Genomic DNA, 21,289 nt, shown 5'->3' on the forward strand with positions numbered 1-21,289 from the left:
CGCATCTTTACTTTTCAGAAGAAGAATAAAAGCGCAGTTAGGAGGTGGGCCAAAAAGCACTTAAGCCAGTGGAAAAAAAAAAAAAAAAATCTTGTTGACTCTAATGGGCCTTAGATCGACGCTGAACTCTAGTATGGGAAAAAAAAAAAAAAAAAAAAAAAAAGAGGTTAACCCAGATAAAACCGCAGAAAGCTCCCAGACGGTGCCGCTTAGCCAGGGCGGAGACGCAGGTGACCGGCTCCCGCGAGCCCGGCAGACACACCGGCACCGGGATGGGGGGAATTGTCCTTCGTGGGGAGGGACTCAGCACACTCTTCCTCCCTGCTGAGTAGCCGCCAAGCTTTCCTGTGTCTCCGGCAGGTGATTCACTGCAGCGGGTACCTGAAGATTCGCCAGTACAGCCTGGACATGTCTCCCTTCGACGGCTGCTACCAAAACGTTGGCTTGGTGGCCGTGGGCCACTCGCTGCCGCCCAGCGCCGTGACGGAGATCAAGCTCCACAGCAATATGTTCATGTTTCGGGCCAGCCTAGACATGAAACTCATATTCTTAGATTCCAGGTAGAGCTGGGGTTATTTCCAAATCTATTCCCCTATCCCATCCCTTCTTCCCCAGGCCTCCTCTCCTGTCCTTTCACCCACTTTTATTTGCTGCTTATGTCTCTTGCAGGGTAGCTGAGCTAACAGGTTACGAGCCCCAGGACCTGATAGAGAAGACCCTTTACCACCACGTCCATGGCTGTGACACCTTTCACCTGCGTTGCGCACATCACTTGTGTAAGGAGATGGTCTTCTTGTTTAAAACCCCACCCCCCATCCTGTCCCTTTGCAGACGGACTTTGGCGTTGCTGGGATTTACCTCTAGGTCAGTACGTGAAAAGCCAGCTCTCTGGAGGGCAGAATAAACAAAATCTTCTTCGGGTTTTAGTGAAACAAGGTTAGATAAAGCCTGAAATCTGGACGCAGGCGGCAAATGTAGGGGATCAGCAATGAAAGGCTATTTTTCCATCCTCTTCTTTTGGTTGCAGGACAAGAACCGCACAAATCTCAGGTGCTGTTGCCTCTTTAAATTCTGGATAGGAAAACCCTTTTTTTCCTGCTCCAAAAACCCATTCCAGTGAAATATCATCACTTTTATTTCACTTCCACCAAGTCTCACAAATCTTATCTGTATGTCTAATTTCGACTGCAGTAGTAAGCCTGATTTGGCGATATGTACTTTATTCTATTTTGATCTCATGATGGCATTAATACATGAATAGAAGAATAGAAAGGATACCAATTTCCGGTAAGTTTCCTTACAGAGAATGTAACGAGAAGAGATAAAACCCAAAGACGGATTTATAAAACAAAATCTCGATGATGATACTTCAGCATGGGGTTGTGTGGGGTTCGGTTGCCGTAGACGACCACACACACATACACACGCACATTGACCCTACCATCTCCCCTATTAGCCTGTGATGACGATCTCTGGTACTGAGATGAGCCCTACCTGGGGGCTCCACCACCCCTGTCCCCGCCGCTTCCCCATGAGCAGCTGAGAGGTTCCAACCCCTCTGGTCGCCCACAGGGCTCTGGGGGGAGCGTGCGCCCCTTCCAGAGCCGATCAAACCAGAGGCAGGAGCTACGCTGAGGCTCTCTCGCTTTGTCCCCGCAGTGCTGGTGAAAGGGCAAGTGACCACCAAGTACTACCGCTTCTTGGCCAAGCACGGCGGCTGGGTGTGGGTGCAGAGCTACGCCACCATCGTGCACAACAGCCGCTCCTCCCGCCCGCACTGCATCGTCAGCGTCAACTACGTGCTCACGTAAGTCAGCCTGGGGCCGCTCCGAGCTGCGGGGGCCGGCCGGGACCCAGCGCCGGGCGGGCACCTGCGGGAGAGCCCCGCTCTGCCCCGGGCCGCTCCTCCCTCCCCCCTCCCTCCCGCCGCCTCCTCCTCTCCCCCCTCCCCCGCCGCCGCACTGACCAGGGCAGGCTCGCCAGGTCTGCTAGGAAACACATTGAGAGCTTTCATCCAGATGAAGGGTTTCCCGTCTGCCTGTTTCTTTCTCTTTCGAGAGAGGAAAAGATTTAGAGGTTTGTCACCCACATATTTTGCTGCCCCACTCCTTTTTTTTTTTCTTTTTTTTTCTTTTTTTTTTTTTTTTTTTTTTTTTTTTTTTTTTTCTTTTTTTTTCTTTTTTTTTGTTTTTTTTTTTTTTTTTTCTTTTTTTTTCTTTTTTTTTTCTTTTTTTTTCTTTTTTTTTTAGTTTAAATGCACCCAGCATTAAATAAAATTTAATGCGGCGTAAAAGAAAAGGCTTCCACGTACGGAGTTATTTATACTCAACAAACAGGACATCTGTTTTTCTTTTCAAAAATCTGGGGTTTGAAGTTCTTAATTTCATCCAGAGTCTCTATCAAAGCTCGGAGATTTCTTTTTTGTTCTTGCAGAGCGATCCTTACAGTGAACCACAAAGAAAGTTGGTGACCAGAAGGGTCAGTTGAACTTAAAAAAAAAAATAATTAAAATTTAATAGGGGAAAAAAAAATCAGAGTAAGTGCTGGGATACCACATATCTCAATACATCTCCCTGCATTTTGGAATGGCTGGGTTGTGCCCTAGCTGTCCTGCTTGTACTGAAACGCAGAGGCCCAGTGAGGGAAGGGGAGCTCAGCTGGACTATTTTTAAATGTTTTCATGGTAGTCATTACTATCCCCTCTGGGCATGGCAGTAGCTGCTGCCGGCAGCACTGATGCTTCATTAGGATTGTAGGACCAGTGGGGCAGGCGGTCCTTCGTTGATCCTTGGGACTGAATATTCCTCAGTTCCGCTACTTCTTTTTTTTTTTTTTTTTTTTTTTCTCCTTCCCTCCTCTCCCTGGAGACAAATGTAGGTATTGGAAGCATCTGAGAGGCACAATCATCCCCTTTCCTAAAAGAAATGATGGCAGCATAATGATTTTGCCATCATGGCTTTGGTGCATGCACAGGTGGCGAGTGGTTTGGTAGCCCAGTTTAAGGAGTGCTTCCCAAAATGAAGTGGCTCGACACGGAGGCCACAGCTCTGGTCATGTGTGGAGGGGCTGCTGATGGAGTGGGAAAGGTGCTGCAAGTCACGGCACCTGCACTTCTAGGGTGTGATCCCTTTGGCAAGTAAGATGATAACGGGCGTCGTGCTCTAAGATGGGACATTGCACCTGCATGAAAAAATAGACCTTTTGGTCAGCACCCTGCTATAGTCAGCAAATTGCAATTCCCCTTTAAAGAAAATTTATTTTATTTTGTTTTATTTGGTATGGGGTGTCATTTCCTCAGTAAGGATGGGTATCAGCAGAGATGTTATCACTCCTGATCTAGCTATTCTGCACATTTTTTATGTCCATTTCCCGGATACCAGTCCCTCTCTGTCTTTTTTGTGTTTTATTCTTCCCAGTTAAGTCCAAGCACCTGCTTTGGGTGAGCAGGGAGCAGCAAAGACAGAAGTTAGTGCATTGTAACGCTAAGAAAAAAGGAACCCTGAGGCAACTAGCATGTTGGAGTGGTTTTATCTCCAGAAACGCTACGGTTTTCTACGATCATTTGAGATTACCGGTCGTTTCCCTCTTCTTTAACCCCTAAAGTGTGAACATCAATCACGCAATTCTACCTCAAATGATCCGAGTCGAAATGTAGCGCCCCAGCGGACCTGCTGAAAGCACAGCTGGGCATCTGGCAGGATCTGTCCCTTGCTTGCATGGCATGAGAATTTCAGGCTGGCACGGTAAGCAGGGAGTGCCTTGGTTCCCTGTAGGGGCTCAGCCAAACCCGTCAGAGCTGTGTCCCAGCAGCATGACAGGTTGTACCATGTGCCTGTGTCCTGTCAGCCCCCGGTTGCCCCAGGCCATGGCGGGCAGCCTGTTTGCGGCCGCCCGCACCTCCACAGCCCCGCTGCTCCGGCCACCGGACAGCCCCTGAGCGTCCGCGGCCCCGCGCCCCGGCAGGAATCCCCGCCAGGCTGGGAATTGCACTCGGAGTGCCCCAACACTCTCCTCCCAAAACGGCCCTGCAGGGAGGACGATTTCTCCCGCAGGAGCGGTACCCTAACAGGGCGACCCCCCCTCTCCAGCTGATTTATCGGTGGAGGCAGAGTCTTTATACTTTGGTGTGTGTATTTGGATTTTCAGAACCTGCTTGCAGCCAAACTGGCATGTGGGAGGACTATAGCTGTGCTTTCAAGATTTCCCGTAGGGAATGAAATTACACCACAGGGCAACTTCCTTATGCCTTGGTGTAAATCTCCAAGTCTCCCCTTGCACTCTTGGCTTGACTGCCTCGAGTGTGAAGGAGGGTGGGAGGGCAAAGAGGGAGCCAGGCTGGCTAAAGTAGGGATGCTGAAAGCAGGGAGGTCCAGCACTGGCTGCAGCAACTGCTGTGTGCTGCTGACAGCAATGTAGACACTGCCACTGCATAAAAATCTTGTTTTGATATGCTCAGGTCCTCGAGGTCTTGTTGAGCCTGGCTGGCTCTTCATTTGGGTGCTGCAGAAGAGATCTCATTCTGCTTACTTCTGCAGCAGGGCTGCCACTACTGAAATTGCTGCCTCCAAGAGATGGGTGTAGCTTCCACTGAATAATTAGATAATTATTATTATTATCATCATCATCATCATTATTATCATTATTCTTCTTGGGCTAGCCAGCCATTCAGAAAATATACGTGAAGACCAGGCCCTACCATTTGCCAGGTGACTGTAAGCAGAGAAAGGTCTGGTTTTAAAAAACTGAGATGAAGTCAGCCTCTGAAACAGATAACTTGAGGAGCAGGGAACTGTTAGGGAAAGGCTGATGGTGGCAGAGTTGGCTAGGGGGATGCTGAACTCCTACCTAGAGCAGGCTTAATTGTCTTAATGAGTCAGAGTCATTATCGTCACTAATTGTCTTATTCAGAGTCAGCAGTATCACTCAAATGAGGAAGGCAGTTGGGGAAAATACAGAGGAAAATGTAAGGTTACAGGGACTTGTGGTTTTCCTCTAGTATGAGGTAGGCTCTACTGTAGGAGTGCTGGGCAGAGGTCCTGTAGCACTCAAAATCTGCAAGTGTTTAATATATTTTAAGCCATAATAAATCTCATAGAAACTGCAGTTCTTTAAGGGTGACATTGGATTTTTCCAGGAAACCAAGAGAGGCTGAGATGAGCAGTCTGTGTGTGTCCTCCTGTGCTTTCCCCACTTGGCAGAGGGTGTGTGGCAGAGCCCCTGGTGCAGTTCCTGGCAGAGGGACGGGAGTAGGTGTACCCACTGCAGCCAGGATGTGTTATAAATCCAGCAGAGAAAAACGTGCTTCCAAAAGAGAAATACAAACCTTTCCATATGGACTCTTGCATGTTCAAGATGAGGAGAAAGCAAAAGAGGTGCAAATTAGTGCTTTTGAGTTTTGAAATAACAGAATCACAATCCCACACATTTGGAGTTGCAGGGTAAAACCTGAAAGGTGAGATGACTCCTGCTGAAAAATCTTTTGAATATAGGAACTTTTGGTCTTTTTGGAGGGCAAATCACAGAAGGGGTCGTAATTTTTGGAAGATGTTGTGCAAGTTTTTGACCTGCTAAGTCCCTGGACCTCTCACACAGTAATTGTTCACTCAGGAAAAACCCCAGGTTTGGGTTTTTTTTTTTTTTTTTTTTTTTTTTTTTTTTTTTTGTTTTTGTTTGGTCATGGATTTTTCATGGAGAAAAAGCTCATAGTGAGCTCATAGTGAGCTTTTTCTCACTATTGAGATGAACCTGTGCTCTCTGTTTTGGAACAGAGCAAATACTGAGTGCCATAAGAGCCAAAATGGTCTAGAGCAGTTTCAGTGCAGGCTGGGCAGGAAGAACAAGAATCTCTACTTTGCAGCTTCCCAGCTGTTCTGGGTAAGAGTGAAGATGAAAAAGAAAAAAAGGAATGAGAAAGATTTTATGGAAAGAAGGCCCACACACACCCCAGTTAAGAAAATTAAAAAGAGGTGATTTTAATCTTCCAAAAATCCCAAGGTTTGGGAGCATGAATGCTAGGTTTGAGAATGAATGCTTGCAGTAAGTATATATGCTGAAATAAATAAGCATGGTGGCAATGGAAGGTGATTTTTTTGTCTTATAGAAGTGTATAAAAATTAATATAAATGACCTTTAAGGGCTCTTCCTTAAAGCACATATTATATCATTATATTCTGTTTTGGATATGTGAGTATAGACATGGATTATTAGTTTCTTTTCTTATTTGTTCTGTACACACAGCTACCATATCATTGATTATTAACTGTGCATGTTGATCACATAAATGGACTCAAGTATGAGTCAATGAATGGAGATGGTAAGTGCTGAAGTTTATATTTAGATTGCAAACAACCTTCCTTTAAACAAATGGATCATGCAAAGTCCAAATCCTTTGACTTTCTGAGCATGAGCAAATATTATAATAATTTGTCCCCAGAGAAAGCTAGAGAAGCTTTCCTACATACGTTTTGTTGTCCTTTAGCATTTAAAAGAATAGCAATAGTGGTGTCATATACAGATAACATGGATTAGGTACATAATTGTGACTAATCTCTGTTCTAATGATACAGCATGTATTTGATATAGTTCCAGTTGACCTCTTCGTGTTACATTGTGTAACTGGCTGATTAGAAACACAAATTGAATGCAATTTATTTGAACAATTTTTTCACAAATAACTGCCTTATTGACAAATGTTTTACCAAACAATGTGATAAATACAATTTAGAATAAATTAACCATTAATTGTATCTACTTAATCTTTAAGTTGTTATTAATACTATTCACAGCTTTGTGTGCTACCAAATTTGAAACAATGGTATAAGAAAGGTGCTGTCTTTATGTGTGATGGCTCAGACTTCAAAAATGTCCTGGCATATGTCCTTTCTGGCATATTAAATGGGCTTTAGGGAATTTTGTGTTTTGTAAAAAAGCTCTCCCCGTATTTGTGGACAGTTACAGTTATATCTTTTCATCATTTTTCATAGAAATCCTCTTTTTGTCCTGTCTCTGGTACATCAGTTTTCACCTCTGTCTCTTCCTAGTCAATGAGAGAGTCCACAAACTGTATTTCCACACCTCCAGTGTGGGCCTCCCCTTCTTGAACATTTCTCTCTAAATGACCCATTTGAAATTGGCACAGAATTGTTTCCTTAGTCATAGGGAGATACTTGTTCTGTGTCTCTCAAGTGTGTAATGGAGTAGGTAGGACAGGGAATGCCCTAGGAAAGTTACCCTTCCTCATATTATTAGTGTAATTAGTCGTATGAGTCAGCTTAGTCATGCAACTTAAATACTAGACATAGGGCTCAGTGACTTCACCTGTGTAATATCTGGGGTTCTTTCTTAAATAATTGTAAAGAGTAGCAACAAATTTGACCTGCTGCTTTTCCTTTATATTTATCTGTATTAGTGAGAACTTTTGCCACTTGCCTAGTAGTACACAGATCTGGGTCCTGTTTTTTCTGTTTAATCTGCAATGTGCTTTTCCTAAGACTGGAAAGTCTACCATCATTCCCATTATTTGAATAGCAATGTAAAAATATAGAAAAATTGTTTTAATAAATTAAAATGCTTGGGGAGCATATGTCTCAAAGGAAAAAAAAAAAAAAAGGACTCCTCTTGAACTACTCAGTGCAGTATTCTGTTTGTTCACCATTAGTTTTTATTACAGACTTGTCTCCCTGGAACATTGTTTATATATTTCTTGCAAATAGGAGACAGGCTTTTCCAGGTGTCCACAATACATTTCTGCAGTTCTTCTTTGTTCATGTAGGGGCTTTCTCAGCTACCATTTGTTAAATTCACTCCAAATTTCTATGCCTGTATTTAAACCAGGTGACTGTAATGGCCAAGGCACTAAAACTGTGGGCCAGATCTGAGAGTCACTGTTCATATGAAGAGTTTTATTTGCTAGAGTAAGGATTAAAGTATTGCAGCTTAGACCTACGGAAAAAATCCCCCCAGTTGTTAGTTTAAATGCATGCATGCTGAGAGTCTCACATGGCATGAAATTCAAGGTTGCAAAAAAGTGTCTTTATTCCAAGGAAGAAGAGTGACTTCAAATGCTTTCCACTTCATCATTTCCCCATTCAGTGTGGGCTGCTCCAGGCCTTTGGAAACACCCTCCTGTCAAACACTGAGTTACAGATCTTGTAAAATGTTTGTCTGGGGCTGAGACACATTCAATGGCTGAAACAATTACTATCTCCAGCTGTCTGCCTCACTCCACTGATGAAAGGTACAGGGCTTGCTCCAGGGACTCTTTTCCTAAAATGCCATGGTTTATGGTTTAAGGTAAATTGCCACAGATTTTACTTTACATGGAAGCATTGGACTGTACACTGTGGCACAGCTGTTCTTGCTAGAGAGGTTGTTCACACTTTATCCTCATTCTGCCCTTCTCCAATCTGAATGGCATAAGTGTGGCTTGTGAACATCACACCAGCAGCTGGGTGCTCCAATGCCTTTTAGGGGTGTCTCAGTGGTCCTTCTATGTGGCAGAGCTGGGGAGATAGTGAACCATGGAGTTAAGGGTTATATTCATTGCTCTGTGATAGTTCAGAGAACTGAAGAGACAGCTGGAAGAGTGTGTGCTGGTTTTCCTACACCACATTTGTAGCTTGTCTGTGGACTGTGTTAGTAGATGTGCAGAAGAGACAAGCAGTCCACTGCTATCAAAGGATTCCCCTCCATGCTCCCATCCTCCTAATACTCTGCATAAAACCGGATGCAGAACTGGCTCCTGCTCTCATAGCAGCAGTATGTTCCTTAAGTAGGCTTACAATTTTACTAGCTCTGCTTCTGTTTCCTTAATCCGTTGCATGTTTGCTCTTGTTGCTCTGTGCTGCATCTTAGCACTGCTGCCATTCCCATGTTGTTTCACTGTAATTATCATGAGGTGCAACAGGTGTGATAAGTTACTAAACTGTTTCTTAGGCAAGATCTTCCCGCAACATTATGTTGTTCTTGCTAGGTTTTAATTCGTACACAAATGTGGCATTTTGAGACAGCCTAAATTAAGTGTTAACAAATAAATCTCCTTTGTCCGTTCAACAGTGGCAAGTATCTGTTTGAAATCTAATTCTCCTTCCCTCACCTCTCTTTTGTACTTTACAGTGTGGGCCAGGCTCCAGCACATATGTTCGTACTCAGTGGGTTACTTCAGAGGCAGCCTCTTTCACTTTGATGACACTATTTATGGAGGCAGGCACTGCTCTGTGTGAACAAGGGTATAGCGTCTGACCCTTCGGAGGGCTTGGGATGGCTGAAGTCTGGAGTCAATCTCATGATCTTTAACACAGTTAGATGATTTATTCCTGTTGTTGTCTTTTGTTATCATCCACTTAGTGCAATTAAATTGCAGAAGTCCTGATTTACTAAAGCACTTGAGCACATGTCAGGCTTTAAAAGTTCTTAGACATAACTTTCAGTGCATGATTATATCCTGGCGAATTCAGTTTGGAAATAAAAAGCCCCTTAGGCACATGCATGGAAATAAGAATATTCCTTGGCTTTGCCAAATAGAGATGGCTTAAAGGACGCATTTTGTTACTGTGTTGAATTGGGGCCTAATAGAGAACAGCCGTAGTTTTTCAGCTACAAACCACTGTGTATAAATCTTGGGGACAGCAATGTTGAAAATAACAGCTATTATCTGCAGAAGCTTCAGTGCAGCTATGGAAACTCAAATGCCTGGCTAACTGAAGTCTGGCTATACCCATAGCATTGTGCAGATATTTTGAATAACCTAGAGTGAAGACCTTTAAAACCATCCAGCATTCAATGCTCTTACATGTGTGCTGTCAGTGACGAAACGAACATGCCCCGAAGGCTCACTGCTCCCAAGCAGCCTGTAGCTTTGATTGTCCCTGTACTATGTTTGGCAGCTGGTAGCCTGGGCTTCTTTTGGAGAATACTCTCTGACTTAGGCTCTGGATTGCTGAAATCCATCCAAAGGCATTGCATGCTATTTTTCTCTTGCTGTTTCCAAAGGCTGTTTTGCACACAGAACAAAATAATATCCTTTAATGACTGATTTGTGAGGCCTATCTCAATAGAGTATTTGCTCACAGAAACACTGGATTTGGGGATAAATAACTTAATAGCATCCTCCCCTTTGCAGCCAAACTTCTGAATGGTGTTTGGCTGCAAAATAATTCTGTTGATCCTAAGCTTCTGGTAGAATAGTTAAACAGTTATCTTTCAAAAGATAATCAGCCTCCTTAGTGCTCTCTGGTCTGTGAACAACAGCAGTGGGTATATGGATGTGGCTTCACACCAAAGAAAACTGCCTGTCAGTGTGACTACATTGGTGTAACATGAGAGCATGCAACTGGGGCTTCCATGGTGCTATCTAGTGAGTTCAAGAAGGCAATAGGAGAGACGGTGCACAGCACTGTTTGCACGGTGTGACATTCTTGAGTCACTCAATGTGGCCACCACGAGCACAGCAAATCTCATACAATGCGATGTGCTGGACTGTGCACTAACAGAATCAAGCATTCAGTTCCTTCAGCTGCAGATTTGCCATAGTGTTGGTTGGAGGACAGTTGTAGGAGTTGATCTGCATGAATTCTGCTGTGAACAGTTTTATGGGAACAATAAGAGTGTCTCTGTTTAGTCAGAGACAGTCCTAAGCATTCAGAAATGAATAAGCATGTGGAGCTGTGACAACAGAATGTCTAAAGCCAGCTAAGGCCCTGACTACTTTAGTCAAAGCTATGACCAAGAGGGCAAAGGTACTAGGCAAATTAAGACTTCTAAAGAAGACCTCTAATACATAGAGACTGTATTATTGTGTTTTATTAGATTATTTTAATTTTCTTTTTGAGAAATTTTAGATATGCCTATTAAGTATTGGACTACCTATAAATACTCAACCCACTGGAGACTTATATAAGCTGGATTTTTACATGGGCATGCATTTCTTGAACTGTACATGTTATTGCAGAGTTTTTGTCAAACTAACATTGTAAGAAAAGCAATAATTGCCATTAAAAAAGTTTTCTGAATTCCTTAGAAAATGTGGGGTTTGAGCAGTAGTGCAAGACATGGTGGTTTAACTTATTCTGTGGTCCAGAGAGTCTAGGGAGTCAAACAGGTTATCCAATATAAATTTAAATGTTTAATGGACCAACTTTACAAATATACCCACTTGCTGTGTACACTTTGAGGAGATAGGCTCAGTGATTATTAGGAAATTATCAAATTTGGAGTGGAGACTTATGTATTACATTATAACCTCATGATATTTTTATTACATTATAACCTCATGATATTTTCTTTTCTTTTTATTTGTCTCCTGTTTAATCAGCATAAAAGTCTTCATTTTATGTTTATCAAAGCTGGATGACCAAGCTGAGTCCAGTAAGAACAGAGACTTAGATCCAAGTGGCAAGTAATGTGTGTGGGATCTGGCTTCAGTAGACACTTGGCCATAGATGGGAAGGAGTTAAAAAAGGTCTGACTCTGGTCCAAAAAATGAAATGAGAAAATAGGTCTTAATTTGGAAAAAACCAAAAAAACCCAAAAAAATTCTCCCCAAAAGCCAAAATTCCAACACAAGTCCTTGCCTGTCTTCCTCCCCTTACCTATCTTAAAATTTTAGCCAAAGAAGGGTGAAAAGTAGTTCCCAGTTGAAAAGGAGTTATTAAGTATTATAGCAGGTTTTTTTTTTTTGATGGCAAGTGACAGCCCTCAGAGGCAAAGTGCTCTCCCTTGGCCAAACATGAGAAACTCTGAACTAGTGAAACAGAAAGGTTTTTGTTGTAGAAAAATACTGGTCCTTCTGAGGAAGGTGCGAGTCTTACAACAAGAAAGGACTAATCTGATGAAAGAGGAAGGGATCTATTGTAAATGGGACACCCTACCAGATAGAGTTAAGGAATCCTTTTGCACTCAACAAGCCTCTTCACTATGGGGTGTAGCTGATCAGAAAAAGCAGTGTGGAATGATGGGGAAGTTCATTATGCTGCATGCAGATAGAAAATTTCCCAAAGAGGAATAAATAGAGTGAACAGTAAATAATTTTTCAAGCTCAGGGTTTTTTTCCTCTCAGATAATTTATTCCCAGATCACAGAAGCTTATTCAGAATGTCATCACAGAAAAGCTAGCTAATTTTTTAAGTGTTCACCTTAAGATCTTAGGAAGGTTGTCACAACAAAAGCTTTAATTATGGGGAACGCAGAGGAGTTTGGAAAGCCTGAAACATCACAAAGTTTTAGAATAAATTATTAAAAGTAATGACAGCAAATTTTCAGGATCTCTCTTCAAAGTTTCAGAGGAACTGGAGTATGAAACTGCTTAACTACTGTGGTATAGAGTGTAACATAAAACAGCGATACGAAGTCAGACGCATCCTGATAGTGACCACAGGAACTACTTCAGAAAGAAGTTAAAAATAGGACAAGCATGCAGTCGATTCATCCATGTTTCCCTAGCACTTTCTCCCAGTCTCCAAGAAATTCAAATGTCTTCCTAGAAACACATGAGATCTTTTAATGTATTAATTGTCAGTGTTTTGTGGGCTTTTTTCCTCCACAAATTCACCAGTTTGTTTTTGACACCGTGTTGGCTTTTCTCAAGGTTAAGTAAATGGGGTAATAAAAGCCTCCTTTTTCTTCATTCATTTCATAGCCCATAAGTCTTGTTTTAGAAAAAGAAATGAAAAACTGCTTCATACTCATGTCTTCTCTTTGCCACTTGCAACATACTGATCTTATTTTGTTCTCTGTCACCTCTTTTTCAACCTGAGTCCTTAAGTTTTTTCTCATAGAAAGGCTATTCCAAGCCCATCATCCTTGCTAACCCATTCTGAGCTTTTCCAAGTTTTCATATAAGATGGTCAGAGCATACAACGTTTGAAATGTCAGTGCATGAGGAGTTTATGTATAGTATAATTACACCATGATGTGCATTTTCTTACATACAGGACAGTCTGTGTTATATCAGTGCCTCAGTGATGCTTTTTTTTTTTTTTTTAGGAAATTCTCAGTTTATGTGGTGAATCATATAGATCAGAGGATTCTCCAACAAAATAAAGTTCAAAATTACTAGTTTTAGAAAGAAAAATCTGAAAGTGGAGTTTTATGACCATACTTAAGCCCCATAGTTAGGGCTTAATGTTATATATTCTCCTAATAACTTATAGTCTACAGCTATATAATTGTATTTTGTGGCTGCTAAACACCCAGATATAGGACTTTTATCTGCTTCTGTGCCAGCTCTTCAGTTACTGTTACAAAACATAGAGCAATCAATCTTCAAAACAGCTGGCTTCTCTGGTCTCCCTTGCCATGAGGGGACAGGACTGTATGAAGCATTTACTTCTAAAAAAGTCCTTGGATTGAAAATGACAACATACAACAACCTTCACGAAAATCAAGAAGAGCTCCTACTGGTTCTTCTTATTACATCCCTTAATAGGATGTAGAAATTATTAGCATTTGAAAACTGGTAATACATTACCTCTGCCAAAAAATCATCAGCATTCTCCAAAATCCTTCTGCACAAGCATATCATACAGCTCTCTAATGTGTTATTTCCAATCATTTCTGCTTAGCTAGGTACACAATAACAATGGTATTACATGTATTCAAATATTTTCATTCATAGAATATATATCAAATTTATTTTAGCAGTTTAAATAAAAGAGGTTTATGTCTATTTAGTCAAGCATTACTATAGTGAGGACTTCAGTAGATTAGAAATAAATTAATCCAATTAAAGAACATATCTATGAAACTTGATATGTCATAGGCATGAATGAGCTGTTTGCACAGCAACTGAAAAGAAATCATTAATGATTAACTATCTAGAAGAGGTTTAATCAAGGGTAAATGGTATAAGACATAGTTAAAAACATTTGCATTGAATACATAGAGATTCTGAAATAACAAAAGAATGTTTTGCACCAATAGTCGCACGAGTACTCTCGGGAAATGTATTTTCTGTTATCTGTGGTGATGTGCAGCCAGGGGCTGGAGCTGAGAGCTAGATTAGTAATGTTAGCTATTGTGCATTGATAGAAGGAGGTTGTTCCTTCCAAGAAAAAGATGAAATTTAACAGGTGAGACAGAAAAACATATATTGCCAAATATGTGTTTGTTATAATAGCATATTGTTATCCCCATCTTCAGAGCTAATATTCAGCAAAGTTAAGGCAGGGATTCTCAGAAACAGCCAGTGCTGGGCTAAATGTGACTCTCTCAAAACAAGAAGTCCCCTTGGCAGCCTTGATGATAAACTCAGGCAAGTCCCAAGTGCTGAAGTCCCAGGATATGTAATTCATCCAGTGCGGCACCAGTAGCCTGTGAGAGGGTTGAGAATTGATCCAGATCATTTGGCTATTGGTTCAGTGTCTGGTGGGTGTCATTGGTATTCGAGGTATATTTTTTTAACACATAAAAATATTAAGAATTTTGAGATGTGAAAATCTAGTCTGTATAAGCGCAGTCTTTTGCAATCTTGCAGTGTTGTCATCAGTCTGGCCTTCTGTAATATGGGAATAATTCTACAGGGATATGAGAAAACTTTGATTTATGTGACACTAATTCCTAAAGATGTGCTCCCTAATTGCTGATGCGAGGTGACATTGATTTAATGGACTAGTAAATAAAGGCAAATACAGGTCTCCTTTTTGGAGCCAAAGATGGTGAGGCGTGTAGTTTAGAATGACAAACTGCTTTCAGACTGCTGAAAAATTTGCCTCATCATGGTTATCTAGAGGCCAGGATGTTTTATGTAACTTCAACTGGCATTTAAGTGAGTGCATTATGAAATGAAAAAAATCATAGAATATATGTACAATTTCTCTCATAGTAGTTGTCTAGAGGAAATCCTCAGACATTTTTGTTAAGTGACCCATACAGTAAAATTTGTGCTTCAGTTTTTCTGAATGTATCAAATAATTTAATTAAACTTCCTGGGTTGGATTACTTTGTCTTTAAAAGCAAATATGGAAATATGATATCATGTAAGTGAATTCGTGGCTGGACAAGTTGTAAACTTTGACTCAACAAGATGTAAACAGCCCCTGTTGTTTGTGCTATTTATGGAGATAAATGAGTGCCTGGAACTTCTTGAAGTGATCTGATACACAGAACTCTCACTTCTCTGAGTAGATGTATGGCTTAGCCATCAGGTGTACTAATAATAAGCAACCACTTGAAAGATATCTGGAGGGTTTTTCCAATTACTTTGGTGAGCAGTAGGTCTGGTCTATATGGGACTATTCACTCAAGAAATTTTAGAAAGGAGATTTGCTGACAATATCCCTAGTACTGACGGAACAACTTAGGCAGGGAGTAACTTTGAGGTTTCACAACTGAATGTCAGCTTAATTTCTTAACAAGCAGTGAGGTTCAGTAGCTTTTTTCTTACTTTGTCCTGAAATTTGGCTTCCTGTACAACCTCAATGAAACCTTATTCTGACAGGATAAATCCCTAAAGGGATTGCATATGCTCCTCCTCACAAATCGCGTGAGCAGACTGAGGCCTTTGTAAACATTTTTGAGACACATTGTACATGAACCGAGGACACAGCAGATGAGGAAATTGTCTGTTTTGTTGTACCATCTGCTGATTTAGGAAGCCATGAAGATGACAAACAACCAGAATCTGTTCTCTTTTCACTCATCTGCTGAATAGTGAGTGCTCTGTTAGCATTGCATGAGCTGGTTAGCATTGCATGAGCTGGAGTGTGGAAATGTTAAAAGTCACAGGCAATGTGTAAAGTAGAAGAATGATATATTGCAATATTGTGGTCAGACATTCATGAGAAAGTGCCTGATTTTTACCACCTTCATGTCTGATTTTAGCCAAACTGCAGTAACTCAGAAAAACAGACTGAACATTAATGACATTAACACCTCTAGTTAATCTCACAGTTTCTATTGCTAGACTGGCAGAACATCTGAGAAATACAATGTTTCTAATTTTTAACTAAAGGAATGAAGAGTGTGTATGAAGACCTTTTCCATAGATTTTTTCAAGTAAAACTAGAGGAAATGAAGAAACATTTATCCTCTATTTAATAGAAAGAATAGTGCAACCAATTGTAATTAAACTTTTTTCATTGTCATGAGCAGTATTTTCTGCTTTGCTTCAGTCAGGTGAATGGTTGTATCAATGATGTAAGAATCTGCTGCACTAAGATCACATAATGTTTTTACTCTCAACTTGTACTTCATGAGTCATTTAATATGTGTAATGAATGATGTGGGTGTAGGTTATCCCATGTTTGTCAGGTCTTGATGCTCCCATGATACCTTTTCATCCAAGGCTGTAACTCCACATATGAAAACAAAATTTCTGTTAATTTCCTTAAAGATGTCTAAATTTAGTGTCTTTTGAAGTAATTAAATGCTCATTAAATATCTGCCTCTTTCTTGGTTATCTGTGTTTTCTCAGTTACTGTATGCGTACCTTATTTTTCCTTTCTGGTATGTAGTGGTATTAATGTAAAAAGATGCTTTTCCTTACAGCTTTGCAGAATTTACCTTGAATTGAGCATTTTCTCTTATTTTCTGAAGATTTTCTTCTTATTTTGAAAGTCATGTCACTTATAACTCTGGATATATAAGATCTGTATTCTTGAGTCTGGTTGACCTTCTTAAGTACTTTTGGATGAATCTGGTTATTTATTCTTTACTAATGAGTGTCACGCTGTCACTTCTTCCTCTGGATACATCCTATGTTTCTGCTCTTTCTGCTTGAGAGCATTTTTCAGGGCTTAAGTTCTCTTCTGTTCCATAGCCAACACTGTCTTTAAGTAGGGACTACTAACATCTTGAAAATTATTCATGCCTTTAGCTGTCTAATGCTAATGTCTACTCTCACTTCTATGGTGAGCTATAGTAGTCCCAAACATCCTCATGTTAATTGAAAAAACACAATTACAATGAAAGCCCAGCTTGTCTGTAGTTTTAGTTTGTTGTGAGCCACTCTGGACCTCTGTCTTTCAACATTACTTCTGTCAGTGCTGACTCACCCTTTCCTCATATTTTTTCCTTCAAAAAGCCCACATAAAAAACCCCTCTAATTTTCTTTTCATTTTGATGGTGAGCTCTAACTTAGTCACTGTATTTATGCAAACTCTCCTGTTTGCTGAGAATTCAGGTTTTGTGGTCCTCTACTACTCCCTTACTTTTTTTTTTTTTTTTTTTGTGTGTGATTGTGTTTGCTAGTGATTCATTATCTTTTACTCAAACTTTCATTAGCTAGACTATTGCCACCTTTTTCATATAGTACATTTTGGTCATAGTAGTAGGCAAAAAGTGTGTTCTAAAGCTGAATTTTGAGAAGATTTCACATAAGTGTTGCAGACATCCAAGTCATGTACATACAGATTGGCTTCCCCTTCCAAACATTCTGCTCCTTCAGCCCTTGTCCTTCACCATCTTTGCAGTTTGCTGTAGCTAGATGTCTTTAGTAAAGAATGTTTTGTACTCAGCTTTCAGATGCTTCATTGCAGCGAAATGCAGTTGGTACTGCCGTCGATCCTTGGTTTTTCATGGTGTACATGTAGTATACCTATAAATACTTTCAAAATTCGGTTCAAGCTTTATAAAGATCACTGAAAGAGCCAGAGACATGGCAGAGAGTGGAAATGCTTCTGGGAGTTAGATCTGAGAAGAAAATGGGAAGCAGCATATTGTAGCAAGGAGATCTTATCCTTTGTCTTCTGAATTTGCTTACAGTGAAGTCTGGTAATCCAGTCTGTAGGTGCCTGATACACTGACCATACCAGCCAGATTCTCATTTGGGGAGGAACGACAAGACAGAGGGAAAATAATACAACTTTTGAACCATGTGCTACCAAAAGCATATGCATTCACATCCTCTGAGGAGTCAAAGAGGACCTAGAATTTCCATCCAACTGTGGAAAGAATGGCTGTTTCCCATCATGAAAAGGTGGAGGTCTTCAATGTGTTTCCCTTTGCAAAGAAGCATCACTTTGGTCTTGTCTGGATTCAGTTTGATCCATCTGTTCTCCATTTAAGAGCTAATTTCCTGTAGTTATTCTGATGTTTTATAGTGATGATAGTTGCATCAGAAAATGAGATAAATAGTAGATTGTCAGCAACATACTGTTAGCAATTGAACACATGCCATATCACTCTCTCTCTCTCAGCAGTCTCATGTAGATAGATGTAGATTGTATGGATCCCTGTGGGATCCTGAAGGTGAGGACCTTGGAGGAAGAGGCTTGTATCCACCACCTTTTTTTTTAATTATGCATAGAACACAAGATGCTGTACTAGTGTGTGGCTGTGACTGTGTAATAGAGGATTCAGGAGTCTGAGAATAGGAATGTGGAGATTATAGTTCCATGTTGGTGAAAGTTTTATAAATTCCTCTAGGAAGCTGTCGGAATTTCCATCTGTAGTTTGCATATCACTGGGAGTCCTACTTTCTCTAGTCTTTTGTCTCACAGTGCATATGGATATACTCAAAAATGTTTTCATTTCTTCGTGGAACATCTTTTGCATCTGATATGGAGGCCACTGGACCCGTCCTCCATGTTTTCTTTCCTTTTTCTTTTTTAACTTCTGGTATTTATCTTGTGCAGCTGCTGATGGTGTTCTGGTATCTCTCTTGGTTGTTCTGAAGGGTAGCTCTTCTAGGACAGGGTTGAGGTGGTATTGAATCATGACTCAATGATGAAAAAAGTCCATTCTTTCATCTGCAAAGAGAGCACAGGAGTCTTCTTTTTCTAGGGGAAAACTTTGCATCTGGCAGCAAGAACTGCAGGTAGTTTTTAATTATAATTTTTTGGATGAAGTTACTGTCTAAGCAACTGGCTGCAAATACAAGCTCGTGTTGTTTATTCTAAGGTGTGGTGTTCTGGGAGGGTGAGCCCTCACCATAACAATACCAAGGAAATAGAAAAGTAACACAGAATGGCATGCAAGGTTTTGTTAAGTCTGCTTTGACTGTTTTGTTGGGGTTTTTTTCTGGTTCCCACAGCCTAGAAACATTGTAGAGAGTAGTCTCTACATTCTTGAATGCTTGGCCCTTACACATATAACAGCAGACAAGCAGTGTGGAAATGAGAGCGTGGTCTGAATACCAGGGTAGCATTTCTCCCAGTGTTTTAAAACATTTTCACTGACACAAGACAGCATCAGATGGTTACAGGGTGGCAAAAACCAGAGATGGGTAGTTTACGGCAGCAGCACAGAGCTGTGGATTCTCCAGCAAAACCAGAGGTAATAAGGGTAGGCTCAAAACCAAAATACAACCTCCTCATGCCCCTAAGGCTCTGAAAACATACCTGCTTAGTTTTGATTAATTTTAGTTTCTGGTGGTAATATTTTCTGCATCTGACACTGAGAACACAGGACCCTTCCTCTTCTTATAATCAAATAGTTGGGGGGAGTGTGTATGTGAGAATGAGACTAATAGTTTTTTCAGGGCTGTTGATAGAATCTCATGCATTGTAGCAGTTAAGAATGAAGACTGTTTGGCATCTTTTGTGTTTCACATAACATGGAGATAATTTCCTAGGAATCAGTCATGGAGACAGATGCTTTTCATGTCAAGTCAAGGTGTCTGGATGACAATTTTGAGGGTAACCATGGGAAAAATTTATGCTTTCAAAGGATGTGGATGAGCCATACCTGTCAAAGAGACCAATGCAAATCCCCATACTCAGATGCTTTCACTGCAGACAGGATATTTGAAATGCAGGTATTCTTGCAGAGACCTATCTCCATTAAAGCCAAAATTTGAACAAATTACTTCAAGAACTCAAACTACCTCAAGAACTTACCTTAAGAACTAATTTTGCATTACAAAGCACTATTTACACTTGACAAATCTCTGTCTGCTGTGGACTGGAAACAGCATAGTCAGTGCAGTTCTAATGTTAGGGATTTACTTTCATGTGTTATATATACACAGACACATATACATTGTCTGCATTGCCAAAAAACCTAAACATCTTTTATCAGAAGAAAAAGAAAAAACAAACTGTAAAACTGTGATGAATTAATTTGTTGGTTATGCAGGTTAATCTGTGGCTGCTCAGTAGTTCATCCTATTTAACTTTTTTCAGCGACTTAGCCAGTGTATTCTTCTATCCCTGACTTTTATCTGAAATAATTTCGGTGTACTAAGCTGTAATATACATAGGCCGTGATGCAGTTTCTCTCCAAAATAGTTAGACTCTTATGGCTTGCACATCAATATTTGTGTGATTATAGACCAAGATATTGTTGCTAAAGCTAGGTCAACAATTTATTTTAACTATAATTCATTAACTGTTAATCTTTAGATTAACAGGTTAAGGTTTAAATGGGGTATGGGATAATGTGTGAATGAATATGTTGCCTCCTTGACTGCTTAAGAGAAGCATTATTCTTCCCTTATCCCTTACTTCTCTACTGATAATACAAAGGGAATAAAAATGAACCCTTCCTCTTTTCGTCCAGGTAGGTAGGTCAGGAAGAAGCTCTTGCTTTGCTCTCTTTTAATAAATCATTGTCAGAATAGGTTCCGTATGACTACATGAAAGCTGGAGAGCTCATTTGTTACTCCCCCGGGTATCAGCAGACATGCAGATGTGTGCAGAGAAGTGCAGTCCAATGCATATGCCCTCATTATGCTTAGTAAGACATTGTGAACAATGCCAGTTTTCCTTACTTTTATGTATTCATTAGTTTGAAGAAACTAATGCCAAACTTCAAAAACTGACATTATATGTAGCTCCCCACAGAAAATCTCTATTATTTTGTGGGTGAAGGACAGGCTATTTAAATCACAAGATTTATATATATTTAGCTGTTATCTCTGGTAAACTGATACAAGAAATTAAAAATGGATGAATAAACACTCATAAGACCTATAGAAGAAAACAAAACCAAGCCAAAAATTTACACAATTGCCTGAAACTTCTTAAGCAATGAAAAATAGAACCTTAGAGATCAAGTGTTTTCCATTAAAAATTATTTTGTTCAGTTTATTTAGTCATCTGTCTAGGCTGTTATGTGCACCCCACATACACACATGTGAACACACACATACACATAACACACACGGAAAGTTTGTAGTTGTACGGTTAAAAGAATTGTGAGAAAAACGTATCCTATTTACTGCTTAGCTATGTGACCAATGTAGAACTGTAACACAAATCTCAGAAATATTCATCCCATTGCTTTTTATTACTGAAGAAAGCAGATCAGGATGATAACAGCTGGATGCAAAAAGCAATCATATTTTCAGTATAAAAATAGTGCTATTGCTTAGCAAGATATACTCCATAAATGTATTAAGGGGATATACTGGTGT

At 40.3% G+C, this 21,289-nt stretch overlaps 1 protein-coding gene across 1 annotated transcript in view; it reads left to right on the forward strand.

Annotated features, from left to right (window-relative positions):
- The window catches only part of SIM1 (SIM bHLH transcription factor 1), a 52,495-nt gene that overhangs the window by 14,023 nt on the left and 17,183 nt on the right, over positions 1 to 21,289 (forward strand). Inside the window, exons 7-9 of the mRNA XM_009093325.4 lie at positions 361 to 560; positions 670 to 776; positions 1,660 to 1,807. Coding sequence (XP_009091573.1) covers positions 361 to 560; positions 670 to 776; positions 1,660 to 1,807 — 455 coding nt within the window. The remainder of the gene's footprint in view (positions 1 to 360; positions 561 to 669; positions 777 to 1,659; positions 1,808 to 21,289) is intronic.

The sequence above is a fragment of the Serinus canaria genome, chromosome 3, assembly GCF_022539315.1.
Source record: "Serinus canaria isolate serCan28SL12 chromosome 3, serCan2020, whole genome shotgun sequence".
Classification (NCBI taxonomy): Eukaryota; Metazoa; Chordata; class Aves; order Passeriformes; family Fringillidae; genus Serinus; species Serinus canaria.